Source organism: Camelus bactrianus, chromosome 11 (assembly GCF_048773025.1).
Source record: "Camelus bactrianus isolate YW-2024 breed Bactrian camel chromosome 11, ASM4877302v1, whole genome shotgun sequence".
Classification (NCBI taxonomy): domain Eukaryota; kingdom Metazoa; phylum Chordata; class Mammalia; order Artiodactyla; family Camelidae; genus Camelus; species Camelus bactrianus.
In genome coordinates, this window is record NC_133549.1 from 53892565 (window position 1) to 53909850 (window position 17286).

A 17286-nucleotide genomic window follows, 5' to 3' on the forward strand; every position below is an offset into this window, starting at 1 on the left:
ATGACTGATGTTTTCTTTTCTTCATCATTCAATCAACATCAACAATACAGCACCCATTGGGCTCCTTATGAATTAGTTACAAAACCAGAGAGAAAGAACTACAACCTGATTGCCAATGATTTTTGCCATAATGGTGCCTTGGAATAACAAGAAAAAGGGGTGAGTTATTTCAGATTTCAGTTTTGGGGGATATGAGACTGAAGAGAAAAGGCATATTGTTCCTTAATTAACTGAAGAGTATAGGGCATAAATAATGATCACTTATTCAGAACATAAAGTTTCTATTTTTATAGTAAAGATCTGCTTCAAATATGATCTGTAATGGTCTTTACATTCCTTTACTGTATGTTTGGAAAGGAGTTAACTAATGTGTGTAGAACTAACTTTTGAAATGCTTATCACTGGATTCTAAAGTATGTTTCCTTCTTAATTTTTCTTGGGCAAACCTTGAGGCTGACTGGTTAGATAAAATGTTAAATATCTTCTATGAAAGAAATGGTGAATTCAGGAATTGAGCAAATATATTTGACCTCTATTTCTCATTTAAATAGTTTTGAATAATTTTATTGCATTTTTAAAGTTGCAGACAATATCAATATAAATATCAAAACAGAACTCTATATAGAAAAATGGTTAAAACTTGACTAAAACAAAAACTCAATACATAACTCACTTTCAAAGATGAAACTGATGAAATGATATTCATAAAACAAATGCAAGTATAATAATCATTTAATAACTCCTTATTAGTTATAAAATACTAAGATACTGGGTAAAAAAATCTGAAGATGTACCCATGCTCATAACTGTAATAATCTTGTCCATATTCCTGGCCAGGATCAATTCCAGACTCCATGGATAACTCCTATTGTTCAAAAAGAGAAATTGCATTTGAAAATAAATTCTTATCACATTTCAGCTCAAAGTCAGATTTCCAGACATAGTATTCGGTGAGCCTCAGAACACTGCTGTGAAAATAACTTTAATTACAAATGTTAGTTAAACATATTTAAAAAACTTTTGGCTAAAACTGTTTCACATGAGGTTAAGTTATGCTGTTAGAACTGGGTGTGGGGAGGGAGTAAATTTCTTCTAATGATAAATCTGTTAAAAATTACAGATAAGCATATCATTTCCTATTAGGTAATTTTTAAAACTATAAATAGACAGTTAATGTTTCACTCTGTTTTAACATATAATTAAAAATTTTAGCCTTGAAGAAAATTATGTTATCTTCAGCATTGTTTAATCATCCTGATAACAGTTTTATAATATCTAGAGGACTTTTATTCATCAACAGCTATTCTTATGAAAGGATCTGAAAATAACCATTTATACATTAATAAAAAATTGTGTCAATGTGTGATATCCCCCAAGGATGCTTACATTTTAAAACACATTGCTAATTCTGGATTTAATTTTTTTTTAAAATAAATTTGTCAGGCCCTTTCAAGGTTTCCAGTTCCAAATTCTACATAATACTGATTTTTGTCACTCCACACTTATGGAAAGATATTTTTCCTGAGACATACATCTAAAACTAGTTTTAAATAACTATTAAATTCAATTTCAGTACACTTCCCTCTTTAATTCTGTTTTAACTTTTAAAAGAAGCTGAACTGCCAAGGTTTAACCAAATTAATTTGCAATAAAATAAGAAAAGGGAAGGAGGAAAAAGTTTGGGTATCCACAGGAAAAGTAGTGGATACCTATTTCTAAGGCCATCTATTAATTTATAGGGATTAATTTTGTTGACCAAGGTATAGAGTAAGTCAGTTTTGGAAAAACGTCCTCTTAGGGCACTAGTATACTATCCTTAGAAAGTGTGGAAATTTGCAGCCTGCAAGATGAAAATGGACAAGAGCCCTCACTTGTGCTTTGTTTGATTTAAAAAAGTGATTCACTGTCCAACTTCTATACAAAAAATGCTATCAAAAAACCTGGATTTTGATTTCTCTTAAAAAATAAAACTATGGCAACATGGGGCTCATATTTTTGCATGTCATGAATTTAGCTGGCAGTCCTACCCCTTACAGTAATCATGTTCTCCTCTGGTTTCTGCTGTGTCCTCAACCAGACTATTTTACATCTACACCCGCAGTTGCAATAGGATGCCCCATCTGCCCTTTTTTTATGTAGAATAAATACCATTCACTTGCATTACCTCCCTTGATTTTTAAGTTTGTAACCCCTCTACTCTACTAATATACTATCTGATAACTTTGCGAATTATATGCCAAAGAATCCAATTTTGATGTTAGAACTGATTCAGTTTACTCACAAGAATAGCTAATATTAAAAAGAAAAATAGGTCAGCAATACCATGTTGTGGCAGGAACGCGGAGCAACTGGAGCTCTTGTACACGTCTGGAGAGATTATAAATTAGTACAACCATTTGGGAAACGTTTGGTGATAATAATAAATTCAAATATATGCACCTCTTTTCACAAAAATTCAAATTAGTTCAGTTTTTGTGCCCAACATAAATATGCAAAATTGTGCACCAAAATACATCATTTGTAACAGCCCCAAACTAGGAACCTATGCAAAAGTCCATGAGATAAACACACTACATCACACAACAGAGATGAGTCTCCCCAACAGAATGATGAGCAAAAGAAGTCAGGTACAAAATAAAATATATGATTCTATGTTATTCTATTTATGTAAATTTCAAAAAAAAAAACTGACAAACTAATCTGGGTGTCAGAGGCAGGTGAAAAGTTTTCAATTAACAGTAATTGCACCTTGGAGAAACCCCACTGGCTACAGAATTGCCACTGTGCAATAAACAGCTACATTTAGAAAGAAGGAAATCCTGCTGTTTGTGAGGACAACATGAATGGATTTTTGAGGACATTGTGCTAAGTGATACAAGCCAGACGGAGACAGACAGAGTATTACTTACATGTGGGAATCTAAACATTATAATTATATATATAAAAATAAATTACAAGTCGAACTCATAGAAACAGAAAGTAGAAAAGTGGTTGCCAGAAGTGAGGGAAATAGGGAAAGGTTAGTAACAGTGTACGCATTTTCAGCTGTAAGATGAATACGGTCTCAGGATCTAATGTAAAGCACCGTGACTACAGTTGACAACACTGTGTTGTAGAGCTGAAATTTGCTAAGAGGGTACAACTTACATGTCCTCACACAAGAAAAAAGATAATATATACATATAATATTTATCTTGGGAAAAAAGAAGCCAGGTGAGTAGTTAGGGAAAGAAAAGGGGACATAATATCTGAGTGTTGACATGGAGGGGCTTCTGGAGAGCTAGTAAGGAATGTGCACTCTGTAAGAATTCATTTTGCCACACGGTATGCTTTTATGTCTCTAGTTTTATTTCAACAACAACAAAAATGTTTGTTTATCATAGAAAAAGGTGGGAAATGAGGTCAGGTCAGTCCAATAAGAAATTAGGACAAAGCTAAAGTCTAAATTTGCCTCATTCAAATGAAATACTTTACTTTAAAAAACATATATTTCATACTGGTCAGCTTAGACTTTTGAGACATCCAAAGCCCAATGTAATTATGTGGGTTTAAATGAAACAAATAGGTCTCAGAACTAATACTTTAAGCTGCTTGGCCAATGCCTGTTTAATCTAGTGTGTAGGGAGACTGAGAAAAGACTGCCAGATGATTTTGAAGTTGAAACCTGTATGTCCATCAATGGAAGAATGTATAAAGAAAACATGGTACATACCTATAATGAAATATTATTCAGTCTTAAAAAAGAAGGAAGTCCTGCCACATGCAACATGGGGAAACCTTGAGAATATTATGCAAACTGAATTAAGCCAGTCACAGGACAGACGCTGCATGATTCCGCTTATAAGAGATAGCTAAAATAGTCAGTCTCAGAGAAGCAGAAAGTAAAATGATGGAGGTGGAAAGAGGGGGACATGAGGAGTTGTTATTTAACAGGTATAAAGTTTCAATTAAGCAAGATGAAAAAAACTTTAGAGATCTCCTGTAAAGCATTGTACTTACAGCTAGCAATACTGTATTATACTTAAACATTTAAAAGGGAAGATCTCAAGCTATGTGTTCTTACAGTAATTAAAAACAAAAATAGTTTTGAAGTCGAAAATAAATATTTATGGAAATATCATGCAACTGAGTGGATTTCAGAATTTAAAAGAATCATATAATTTTCATTACAGAAATACTTTTTTTTTTTCATGAATGGTGAATGAAATTCAGCTTTTGCTAACTGGAACATGTATCTGGCATCGAATGACTTTTGAAAACATAACAGAAGGATAGAAGTAACTGGGAAGGAACCCAGGAAATTTAATCATTGATTCAGTTAGTCACTCAGTAGTCTGAGTTGGGTAGAGAGAGATGGGAGACAGTAGAAGGCAGTATTCTGAAGGGTCCCTCTTGGATACTTATACCACCCATTACTGAAGGACAAGGGTATCATCTCCTCAGAAAGTGAGAAAGTGGAGGAAGGACTTGGTGACAATTAAAATTCCTAAGTCAGCCTTAACCGATAATGGAATGTTGTCCTTTTTGGCTGTTCGACACAGTCCCTTTTGCCATCCTCTTAGCGTTCAGAAAATCATGCTAAGTAGCTTACTAAAAGGTACTTTTATGGGCAGATATAATGCTTAATACTATTTTTAAAATTAATTTTTGCTGACCACGCAGAGAAGACATAGAATTAGCTTCGAATCTTATAACCAGAGTATGTATGTTTATACTGATCCAACAAGACAACAACAGTAACTATGGTTTACTGAATTTCCTCCCACTGTGTTCCAGTTGATGAGATAGGAGCTTATATATTAAATACCACTGCTAACATTCTATAAAAGATGAAATTAATGCTTAGGAGGAGGGTATATGTCTTGTCTAAGGCTTTGCATCCAAGAATTGGCATTTATATTTTAACTGTGAGTTATCTAATTCAACAGTCGATGGAGATGTCTCCATGGGCTCTTTTTGCTAAAATTTATAAAAGCTGAATATTCCTGTCACTCATCCTCTAGATTTTGGGGAGTGAATCCTAACCACGAAATGCCTGTCTTTTGCAAAGTTAAGATTCTTTTACTGATGAGAAGGAATAAAAGGAATAATTTTTTAAAGTAGAGCTTACAAAATACTAAATTTGCCAAAGGAAATAGATTGAAAATAATTTTTTTAATTTAAGAAGTATGTAAAATAATAATAAATAAAAATGACATGCATTTATTATATAACTCCAAATATCTTTCTCACACTGCAGAAGAAAATGTCACAAGCATTTTAAAATAGGTATGTCCAAAGGCAGTATTTTGAATCACATTTAAATGATTAAAGGCTGTTTATCATAACCCGATTTCTACCTTTGTTATTTCAGCACAGATGTCAGCATTCATCCTTCAAACTTCGCCTCACCTACATCTGACCTCAGGAACAGTTCGGATGAATCAAGATTCACTAACACAAGTGACTGATCAGGTTCATGACTTGCCTCATTTAATGACAGCTTGTTTTATTAGGATCAAAGGTCTTATTTATCTAATCTCCAGTGAATGAAGCTAAACATTTGGAATTTCAGTCACCAGAAAGCAGTAGGGAGGTGATTTGCTTGCTTATTTATTTACTTATTTGTTTTAATTTACAGTCACCTCTTCTCTCTCCCGTAAAATTATGCCACATTGGCAGCCACCCACTTCGCCCACATGTAAGATAGACCTCAAAGTCACTAGAGTATTGGGAAGACTCGGTGAGGTTGAAAAGAAAAAGAAAATTGATACCTCTGGTTTAAGAAGAGAAGGCCTCAGCAGTTGTTGTTGCTGCCAAAGGAAATTAGAAAAAGGTTTAGAAAATAATTCAGGTGGAAAAGGAATATTATGATTGAAAAGAGAAAAAAAGGCCACAGCTTAAAACTGGTTACCTTGGGATATGATTTATTATTCATGCGACAGCTACCAACAGTATTAAATAATATTTTGACTATTTATATTGGAACATAAAATAATAAAGAATTAATGTGTTTTAATTTCATCATTGTTTTAATTAACATCAACATTAATAACCTTAATAAATAAAAATCTGTAAGGAATTGTTTTTGGTTTAAGCTTCACAGTGCAGTCATTTGTGGTTCTAAGGCACTTTAAGTGTCACACAATTCTTTTTAACAGATTTAACCCTGTTTTAAATTGTCGCTCTTTTTTTCTCTCCAATCACATTAAATATAATCAAGTTCATTAGGAAGAAGGGTAGGGCACACAAAATAATGATATGGTTGTAATATATTTATTATTATATTTAAGATATAATCTCCATTTTTCTTTTTACCAAAATGTGTATTGTTGGCACTCAAGCATTAAGCATGTTTCCAGAAACTCTTTTGTGATTAAGAAAATTGCCCTTCCTCAGATTTTGCAGATATCACTTCCGACTGCCTCCTGATTTCACCTATAAGTATTTAACGAAAACAGTCTCTATTGGTCTGTTTCATGATAATTTATACTTCGTTGTGAATCTGATTCAATCTGTTAGCTACTGTCATTATCCCAGAAAACCAGTTCTTTTTAAATGCGTTCATCTTAATTTCCAAGTAACTAAGGACTTATGCATTCTAAACTATTAGTCAATTAGGTCATTTGCTTATTTCATTTTCTTACTGAGAAGCTATATGATAAACTATTAAATTTATCTTTGAAAAGGTGAGCAGTTGATCTTTATTCACCCATTGAATAATAGACTTAAAGCCCCAAAACAAAGAAGCAACAAATGTACAAGAAGATATAGCAAAGCATGCTTATAGGTTTTGTTGAAATAAAGGAAAATACCCATTTTGAAAAAATATAAATCAGTCCTTCCTATAACATAAATATTTTCTTAGTAAGCCTGATGTAGCATAACACCATAAAGCCCTTACCTCTGATGTATAAACTCTCCTGCAAGGCAGAAACGAAGAAATCAGTATTAAAGACCTTGGATTTTCAGGTTAAATTGAATTATAGTTAAGGGTATTTTAAGAAAATCTGAGAAAAACTGAGAAGGTAATTTTTCATAAAAATTATCTCAGAGAAATAAAATTTTGTGGGAGTATCAAGCCAAGAAGATCAAGGTTTCATGCCTGCATCATTAACAACAAATATCACCCCAAGACCCTTATACCATATGAATGCCAAACCATAAACAATCTGTTTTATCCCAGTGGTGTATAATAACACACTTTGACTCTATTTTGATCAATTCAATTAAAAATATTCTACAGCATCCTTGTCCTAGACAAGTATCGATACATGTAAGATACTCATTTGGGGAAAAGATATGCTTCATACATGAAAAACATCAGTACAGGATGAAACATTATCTCAATGTCTGGAACATATTCTTCCAAATGTCTGTAACATTTCTTTGTGTGAATTTATTCTAAAAATAATGACTACAAAATATTGTTTAGCCTTAAAGGTCAATAATTACATTATTAGACATAAAGTGAAAAGAGTTTTTAGAGCTCTAACAGCCATTCAGTATTATATAGAGATTTATAAAGTTAAACGGACCATAAGTTGGTGAAACATTTGACTGCACTTGAGAGGGAAATAAGTATTGAATGTTTTCAATGTTGAATGTCATTAATTATGAAGGTTTTTCCTTTATTATTCATTAACCACTTCACCTAAAGTATTAAACAAGTGCTTTTGAACATGCTATACAGAATTAATAAACAACTGAAATGGAGATTTATTATGAAGACTTTCTGCTACTTTCTAAAGTCCAACAATCTCTATAGAAAATTTATTTTTACATATTACAAGGACTTTACAAGACAGGTCTGCTTATTTGAATGCATCTTAGTGGTTAAGGCATTGTTGATTGAAACAGCTAGTATTAATGATAACATAATGCTTATAAGCATATATTGCTATCAGCAGTTTATTTCAGTAGTTCCCCCTTATCTGTGGTTTCTCTACCTGTGGTGTCAGATACCTGTGGTCAATCATGGTTAAAAAATATTAAACGGAAAATTCCAGAAATAAACAATTCACAAGTTTTAATCTTGCTCCGTATCAAATAGTGTTATGAAACCTTACACCATCCTGCTCTGTCCCTCCCAGGATATGAATAGTCCCTTTTTCCAGCATATCCACACTGTATACACTACCTGCTCCTTAGTATAAGGGGGAAAAAACATATATAGGGTCCGGTACTATCCGAGGATTCAGGCATCCACTAGGGGTCTTGAACCGTATTGCCTGTGGATGAGGGGGGACTACTGCATCTGAAATAGATCTGTAATGAGTTTTGCACAGTGCTTACATAGTTCTACCAATAGTTACGAGCAAGATAATCCTAAAGCATTTAGAAGTTTAGACATTTTCAAATTTTACTCAGCTTGTATCTTTTAGAAACAAAATAGAGAAAGCTCATACTTAGGTTTTAATAATACGATTGAGTCACATGCATAATATAAAATGTCTAATCAAACTTAGACTTTATTTTCTAGAACATTTAAATTGCCTCGTTTCATTAGCAATATTTTCCATAAATGTAGGAAATAAAGTATCAGTAGATGGACTATACTGTGTACTACTGTTTCCATTAACCTTTGTGTTGCCTTTTATTTGGTTACTTGTATTGTTTGTCTTAGTTCGAAGGCAAAAAGTAACTTAGAAAAGGTAAACAATAGCATCAATATGTATAATTATCTGTGCTTTCTATTAACATGACTTTATATTGATCCTTATAAAACCAATCATACAGTATTGATGCATCTTTTTATGCAATTTATATCCAATGTGTATTATTCATTTTATATGATTTATATATATTACTGTTTACTTTTAACAATAAGGAAAATATATGGTTACCTGTTTATGTCTTTTATGGTTACCTGTTTATGTCTTTTAATATATGGTTACCTGTTTATGTCTTTTAATAGTAATATGGTCACCCTTTTATGTCTTTTGGAACATAATACATGTAGAAGAAAAAAGTATTTTTTTTTAGAGGTTGGTTGTTAGGTTGTGGGGGCTTAGGGGTTGTGGAGAGGAATAATATTTTGGCTTGTGTCCTCAAAGACTATTTTTAGGTCTCATGTAGAAGATATTCCAAGTGATTTTTATGATGAGGGAATCTCTAAATATAATGTGTCAGTAAAAAAAAATAGATAAAATATAAAACGTGGGAATAGATGTTTCATTTAAAAAATATAAAATACCAATAAAATGTTTAAATTATAAAAATGGTATTAAAAAGGATAATGTAACAATTTAGTAAGACTATATGTACCTATGTAAAATTATTTGGATTTCTGATATTTCATTGGTAATTATATGTAGATTTCATTATCAAAGAATTCTAAGAAATTTCTTTCACATTTCCAAGAAGTTGATACAAAATAGCTTAGAAAAACACATACACACTCACATTAAAGGCTTACACAATTGTGAATAATACCACATCAGAGTCCACCAAAAAGCACAAGTTGTCATGCATATGACCAGCTGCCAACAAAAACTCCAACTAAAGTTTTTTCAGTAGAAGAGAGGAAAAAATCATGTTCAAGAACCCCAAGAAAGAAATTACTCTTGGTTTGGATGAAAAGAATCTGAAGTAGAGGAGCTAATGAAAATGATTGACTACAGATTATTATTTTCATTTGATATTGTTAATTAGGGGTGCCAGACCAAAGTCTTGAAGAAATGTCACATAATATGAGTTGAACCAAATCGTTGAAATGATGCATTGTAGGGCTGTGAATCTATATTAATATACTTACAATGATAATTATCAAATAAGACCTTTGCCTATATTTTGGAATTGTGTTTTTCTCTGTGCACTTAAATCTTCTAAAATATTAAAACTTCAGAGTAGAATAAATAATTATTTTCAAAGTGGAGATTTTCAGTAAATAAAATGTATTCTATGTTTGAGATGGAAAAAAATAAAGTAATTCCTTCCTTGGTGGTCAAGTGTAGCTTTCATTAAGATAGAAGGATGGTACTTAGCTTAGCTGATGCCCTTAAGAATTTAACAAATTGAGCTCTAAGATATGAGAACAACTACAACTACAGAAATTTCTACCTAGAGTATACATTTTTTATTTTCTTTGCTTTAAACAAAGAGCAAACACCTATATAAAACTGGTGGACATTCACCAGATACAGTCCCCAGTGATTTCTGTTTACAATTTTTATATTGCATTCCTACACCATAGGCTAAATTTGGATGATTTACCCATGGCAATTAAAAGTAGCTAGGAATAAAGTCAATAGTGCACTTTTCTACAATTTTAATAGACAAGCATGTTTTATATTTTTGATAAACTTGATGAAAAATATAATTCTCAACAATGAAATAGTAACTAAATTCATACTAGATAAAATTTTGTAAACATTTAATCTTTTGATGAAACGGATTAGAATTTCTTTATTAAACTGCAGATAAATATAATTTTTGAAGAAGTATCATGATAAAATTGTAACTAAGGAGATGGTATAGTAATATGGACAAGCAAAACTAAAGAGCACTTTAAACATCTGTGAGAACAATGAAATGTGTTACAAAAGTCAACAACTCAAGGTTTATTTCCATTATAAAGAAGGGAAGAGAAAGCACAATGAGAAATAAATAGACTAAGACAGAGATTGAAAAAAGTAAAAGATTTATCTAATGTGTAAGCATACTAGTAACTTAAAAGAAGCCAGAGAAAAGGTAGTTAGTTTTTACAAGAAAACAGATGTCTACATCTATAGCACCTGAGATTTATTTTGGAATACTATAATGCCTGTCATCTCCTACATTTCTAGAGACATAACATTTTACTTTGGTAGTATTTCTTCTTACCAAGTACATAGGCTTCAAGGAAATAACAGAACATATGATATTTTTTAGCTTATCTGTAACAGTCAGCTGTTTTCCTGGAGCACTCATAGAAAACTATGATCAAAAAATAAACGTGAAACTTACTTAACGTGATAAACAAACCACTGGTTTAGGCTGGATATCTAACTTTCATGCCCACATACTCCCACTGAAAAATAGATTGAAATTACTTACTTTTTAAAAAAATGCAGACAAATAATGCTATTTTGTAGTTAAGAAAATTAAGGTAAATCTATAATATGAGTTAGTAATGATGAGATTAATAATCTTTTAAATTAAGAATGAAGAAAAAAACAGCATTGCATTGAGTTTGGAGTAAAAGAATGGAATCTTCTTTAATGTTCAAATTTGATTCCACTCAAAGGTTATGGTCAACAAAAGAGTTGTCCAGTTAAAACAGGAAATGCACCATCACAGAGAAGTAGACTGACTGTGAGACTGTTTTTCAATTCCTCCAACAATATTGTGCAAATTTTCCTGGTTTGGTTCAGGTGTCATTTCCATATTTGTTGTCTCAGAAGGGCAACTCATTTGAAGTTTTGAGAGTTGTGCTGGTGGATAATTTTTTTCTATTTGACTGTACATGTTAGCTACTGACTTTTCAAGTTCTGCTAAGTTTTTGATATGCTTGAGGATGCCTTTTGGTTCCCTTTGAGGATCTGCATGACACACTGTTGTCGCTGTCGATAGCTGTATCATAGTGGACTTCACCTCCTCAGCTGGTGTCACGCTGACAGTGCATTTAATTGCTGGTGCACACACACACTTAGTGGATGGAACTGAAGTTGAAGGAGGCAGTGGAAAAGAAAAAGGAGGAGATGGTGGAGGAAGAGGGGGAAGTGAAGGTAGAAAAGGTAGAGGAGAAGTAGAGGGAGGAGGAGGGAGAAGTGGAGACCGAGAACAGGGAAGAGGATTAGAAGGAGGAGAAGGAGGAAGACAGGAAAGAGCAAAAGGAGTAAGGCTAAGAGGAGGAGGGAGAGGAGGGAGAGGAGGAGGAGGAGGAGAAGGGGGAGGAGGTGAAGGAGGAGGAGGAGGAGGAGAAGGGGGAGGAGGTGAAGGAGGAGAAGGAGGAGGAGAAGGAGAAAAGGAGGGAGGAGGAGGAGGAGGAGAAGAAGGAGGAGGAGGAGGAGAGATTTTTAGTGGATGGGGAAGATTTTCGAAAATTTTCCTCTTGGTTTTGACAGTCATCGTACCAGTGGGTGCTTCTCTCCCAAAGAGCGCAGGATCTAAAATGCAAGGCATTGAAGGAGAAAATTCCAAGGAACAGTCAGCAGGAGAAATGGTGACATTAGGTTCAGATTTGAGTTCCACAGTCCTCGAAACAGTTGGCAAAGTGGAGAATGAGGAGTGAGACCAAGGAGAGGAAAGTGAAGAGTCTGAAGACAGAGACAGCAACTGTTCTGTTCCTCGTCTACTCGGTGATTCACTTTGCCTTATTTCCTCTTTCTCTGTTAAATCTGTATCTTCAGCAGTGAGTAAGGGATTACTGTTCCCTCTTTTGTTTGGGTTAGTCCTGGTGCTTGCATGGTCAGCTTTCTGCCTGTTGCTTTGCCATTGCTTTAAAGCTATGGTTTCTGATCTTTTGGGAAGCTCCCACATTGGTCTCCTAGGTATGCAGACTGGCCGATTCCACATCCTCTGAATCTTTTCTCTCGGGCCCCTCAGAAACTCATTCTTGGCTTGTGTTTTGGGTAAAAATGACTCTACAAAATCTGTTCTCAGTGAAAAGTCTGAATTTGTTGCTCTTTGATTTATATTTTCCTTATAAAGGGTATTGTGGGTACTTAAGGTATCCTCATCAGGTATCAGTGTGAACTCTCTTGCAGACTTGGGCCAGCTGTTCTTAAGAGATCCATCTACACGAGCCTGCTCGTGAGTCTCAACAGTACTGGAAGGAAAGTGCTGGTGTTTCCTGTCTTCTGAGACTGATTTATGCTCCCTGCTTTGTTGGAAATGGTAGAGAAGGAAAAGACTTGAAAGAAAAGAAGATAATGAAATGTAAGGAAACAGGCTGTGACATAGCTTTCATGAGAAAGATGTTTTTATGGTTCTCATATCTACTTCAAAATATAAAAGGCCAAATAACACTAATCTACTGAAGCAAGACATCACTGTCATGTTCCTGTTCTCACAAAGGCAGGGAAGGAAGAGCTTGAGAGCTGTGAGTAGCATGAGAAATTTTCATTAAAAAAAAAGAGTCTCATTCGGTACACTGACTTTTTTCTTTTTTTTAATTAGTTTGATACAGCGAAGTATCCATAACCATACATAACAGGTCTCTCATGTATAAATCACAATTCTCTAAACTGCAGCCCAGCATTTTGGCTGGTGGTTTTGTACCATTTGCCTTGGTTGAAGATGCTCAGGGCTGACTGTTTTGGGAAATAGGATCCTTAGCTGTATCTGATTCAGTACTGCACATTATCTCTCATCTTAGTAATTCTGTCCTGGAGCTAAAAGCACTCTCCTCTCTGAGATAAACCTTGCAAGATAATACAGAAAGAGATTTTTCTATCCCTTAGATTAAGAGAATTAAAGTCCCCAAGGACAGACGGAAGAATTTCTCTCATAGAGTTCAAAATCACAGCTGAGAAACTGAACTTAAGAATCTTGACAGATTATTTCCTTCCATTTCAATTTTATGCTAAATCATTTGAAAACATTATACATATTACAAATAAGAAAAGGAGCTGTTGGTATTTTTTTCTGAACATGATCTAGATAAAATTTTAGACCAAGACTCACTTTAATGAAAAGATCTATTATTGTAACAGTTTTGATATCACTGAAAGATTGTCTCAGACATGGATACTGAGTCATAGGTCCTGTGAGTCATCAATAGAACTGAACAAGTCAAAGAGCACAAATCAGTGTCTCTAAAGAAAGCAGTAGGGCCCTTCCCCTAGGAAGAATGGGGGACTTTTGGTTTTAAGTAGCGTCTCATTAGACTTTGCTCTCAAGCTCAGAGTAACAGATTTATTTTCATTATTGTTTAATATTTACCCACATAGCCGAAATGAAATAAAAGGGAAATATTTTGAAAAATTAGTCACACTGAAAAATTAGGATGAGAAGTGAGGCAATAAAATTATATATAAAACCAAAGTCATTATTGTGTCATTTGGCAAAAACACAAACTGCAACAGAGAAGTCTCATAGGTGGTTAGGACCTCCTGAATAATTCAGAAAGTGGAGAGAATTTGTATTAAAGAAACAGCAACCACTTTTCAAAATCTTGAAAAGTCATTTAAAAAATAGGGTTGAAAGTATATAGCAATGTTTCTGGGTAGATCTATCGTTGGTTTTATTTTTCTTGTAAAGAACTATCTATACAATAATACCACATCTCCTTTGATTGAAAGATATCCGTAAATATTTTTAACAAATTAAAAACAAGGAGATTTTTGAAATTCCTTTTGTTTGGCACAGGTAATATCAGTGGAAACATTTGTTTAAATTCATGCAATTTCATGGTATCAAAAGGGAATGTGGTACAGAGGATATAACTTTCTTTTTAAAAGTCAATGACTGTAGAGTAAAAAATGAAGATTACTATATATAGAATAAAACAGCATTTAAGCTATTCTGTTGCATCTTTTTTTTTCTAATGCCCTTGTATTAGAATGATATTATTTACTTACTTATGCCTATGTATCCACAGGTGAGAAAGAGAAAACATGTGATAGAAAAAAAAAGTTTTAACTATAGTTAATTTGAGATGATTATGAAAATACTAATAGGAACTTGCTTTAAACACTTAATATGTATATCCCCCCAAAATGCATGTATTTTTTCTTTTCTTTGTATTTATTCACAACAGTAATTTTAATAATGCTTTAGATAAAATCAGATGACATTTATTTAGTTGTCCTATCACAGAAAATTACAACTAGCTATCTATCTCCTATACATAGGTAAAATTCACCTCTATTAAATACGGATAACTTTAATTCTGAAACAGAAATTTTAAACAAGGTTCTAAGAATTGCTTCTATGGCCTACCTAAAAAGTTAGTCCATACTGATTTATAAAGAAGATATAAGCATGTTTTGGAAGCAATATAGAAGTACTGTGATTACTAATACAGAGTCAATCTACATGAAGTTATCAGTTACTTCATGAAGCTTTTTTTCAAAATGACCTTTGAGTTGAAAAAAAAAATTGATAACAATTCATTTGGAGATAGCTTATTTTCTAGTAATTTATGATTAGAATCCTTATAAAAAGTTTTTCAATAGATAAGTTAAACATTTGTTAAAGATAGTTAAATATGTAGAACTTTAAATACCTCAATAAATATATATTAAAATTGCAAAATCCTCTATCATAATTTTTCAAATAAAAATAGTCCCTAAATGTTGCTATTTGAAAATTATCACCAAACTATATTGATTTCTATGATGTAATAGTATACCTGCTTTTGTTAAATAAAACTGAATATATATCCCTCACTAATTTCAAATAAAACATACTCAACTTTACACATACATCTTTTTTAGTTTCAAACATTTTTTGTTAGAGGTGGTTGACATAATCAAAGAAAATCAAATCTTATTGGCTCAATTCCTACATTCACCAATAATTCAAAAAGAGAACATCATTTTCAACTTATAAAAAAATGAAAAAATATTTAAAGCATGAATCCTGTATTATATTATTACTCTAGAAATAGCATTTTAAGCTTTAAGTTCTTTTGAATTCAATTTTAGCATTAAAATATATATTAAAGTCAGTTTTAATGTTTTAAAAACTATTTTAATATAACTTGTATAACAGTATTAATATGGCAACTAATATTGATACATGTTTAAAAAGTTTTCATATTAAAAGATAAATTTCATAATTTTTGAAGCTTGCTTTATTCCTACTAGTAAATGCTGCAAATGTAACACAGTAGAATGTGTTTTAGTCCCTCAATTCCACCAAATTCCAGTTAATAAAAGTTTTCCTGGATTTAATTTAGTCATATTCTAAATTTTATATCCTTGGTAGTTTCACATTTTATGTCCTATTATAGTTACTCTTGAATTTTTAAAATATAGACAAATTAAATCTCTCTCAAAGGAATCAGGTTTTGAGAGTAGCATCATTACAGAAACTATAAAGCTATGAAGACCTTTAACAATAATTTTAAAGTCTTTTTCAAAAATGATGATTTAATATTGCTTAGAGATTCCAAATAGTATAAGAGAAATATTAAGCTCTAAGAGCAGTCTCCTTTGAGAGGAATATAATGAAAAGAATATTCTCAAGTGGTTGGATATTTAACATTAATTCTTTATTTTCATTCAGATTTTAATTATCCTATTTTATAATGTCTTAAAACAGTACCTTAGAAAAGTCTATTATTTTATACCATAGAATTGGTTTTTGATTACCAAATAGGAGCTGGCTTTTGATATTAAATCAGAAATTACTATTTTATGATTGTGCTTTATTTTTCTCATTTCTTATGAGAAAAAAATTTTCAGAATCAGTTTTTTAAGTTGGGGGGAAAATGACTGATTCTGAAGCTTGAGAGATTAAATAGAATAGTCAAGCTCTTCATTTGCAAATGTCTCCTCAAACTAAATACTTCTTTCCTGTTAAGTTTTTTTTTTTTTAATGTTCTTTTGTTTGTTTTGTTTTTATTTTTTGGTTATTACTTCTCAAATTAACTTTTCTTAGGTTCTCATGTTAACAATTTTCTGTTTAAGAAATGTACTAATCCAAGCAGGCTGTAAACTATATTTCCACTCAAGGAAATTTCAAATTAAATACTCACCACACAGCATCCATCAAAACCCATTTACTTCTAAAAGCCCCTGAAAGATCTACTTACATTGTGCTGTCCCCAAGTTCTTCATAGAGATGAGCACCCGGAGGTGGTGGGGGCGGCGGGGGCATGGCCACTGGTGCTGGGGCAGGCGCTGCTGGTTTAGCTGCAGGTAAGGCGGACTGGATTCGGGCTGTCTTGGTGCACTCAGCTTGACGTCTTTGGTAAAGTAAGGATGTTTTTGTAAACTTCATTTTAGAAATCATATACTTATCAATAGGCTACCTTTTAATATTAAGGACCAGTTATCAGAGGAACCCACCTAAAAATTCTTTTACCAAATACTTGAACTTATTAACTGATATAATTGTGAAAGCATCCCCAGAGTATCTTTTATGTAAAACCCATTCCCCTTAGTTTTTTAAAATACTGACTACTTGAAAAATGGGTAGAATTCAGTAGAAATATTTGCAAATTAAATTAAATGATAATATTAAAGGGAGAAAGGCAAAATATTTATACAATTTGATAATTGGTAATTGCTTAATAGATCTCTTTCATAATGTGAGGCATACAGAAGATACATAATTTTCCTTTATTATTCATCTTCCATGTATTTAAAGAAAACTTATTTTATTTAAAAGTGATTTTAGAAGGGAAGGTTATAGCTCTGTCCTGTAGTGCATGTT

The 17286-nt window shown here is 32.6% G+C and overlaps 1 protein-coding gene, 1 long non-coding RNA gene and 1 other non-coding gene across 5 annotated transcripts in view; 1 reads left to right on the forward strand and 2 right to left on the reverse strand.

Annotated features, from left to right (window-relative positions):
* LOC123613122 (uncharacterized) overlaps positions 1 to 5579 on the forward strand; it is a 492248-nt gene extending 486669 nt beyond the window's left edge. Inside the window, exons 7-8 of the long non-coding RNA XR_012510231.1 lie at positions 51 to 159; positions 5354 to 5579. This is a non-coding gene — a long non-coding RNA (uncharacterized LOC123613122). The remainder of the gene's footprint in view (positions 1 to 50; positions 160 to 5353) is intronic.
* Positions 1 to 17286, reverse strand: part of PCDH15 (protocadherin related 15) — a 721184-nt gene that overhangs the window by 4379 nt on the left and 699519 nt on the right. For 2 of the 3 annotated variants that reach the window (XM_074374029.1, XM_074374030.1), the window contains exon 31: positions 16664 to 16816. In XM_074374029.1, coding sequence (XP_074230130.1) covers positions 16664 to 16816 — 153 coding nt within the window. Of the gene's footprint in view, positions 1 to 794; positions 866 to 5753; positions 5793 to 6883; positions 6903 to 16663; positions 16817 to 17286 lie in introns of all 3 variants that reach the window. The other variant, XM_074374028.1, reaches the window with a different exon arrangement.
* Positions 2660 to 2793, reverse strand: LOC141579302 (U4 spliceosomal RNA). Its single transcript, XR_012510455.1, has one exon. It is a non-coding gene; the product is annotated as a U4 spliceosomal RNA (small nuclear RNA).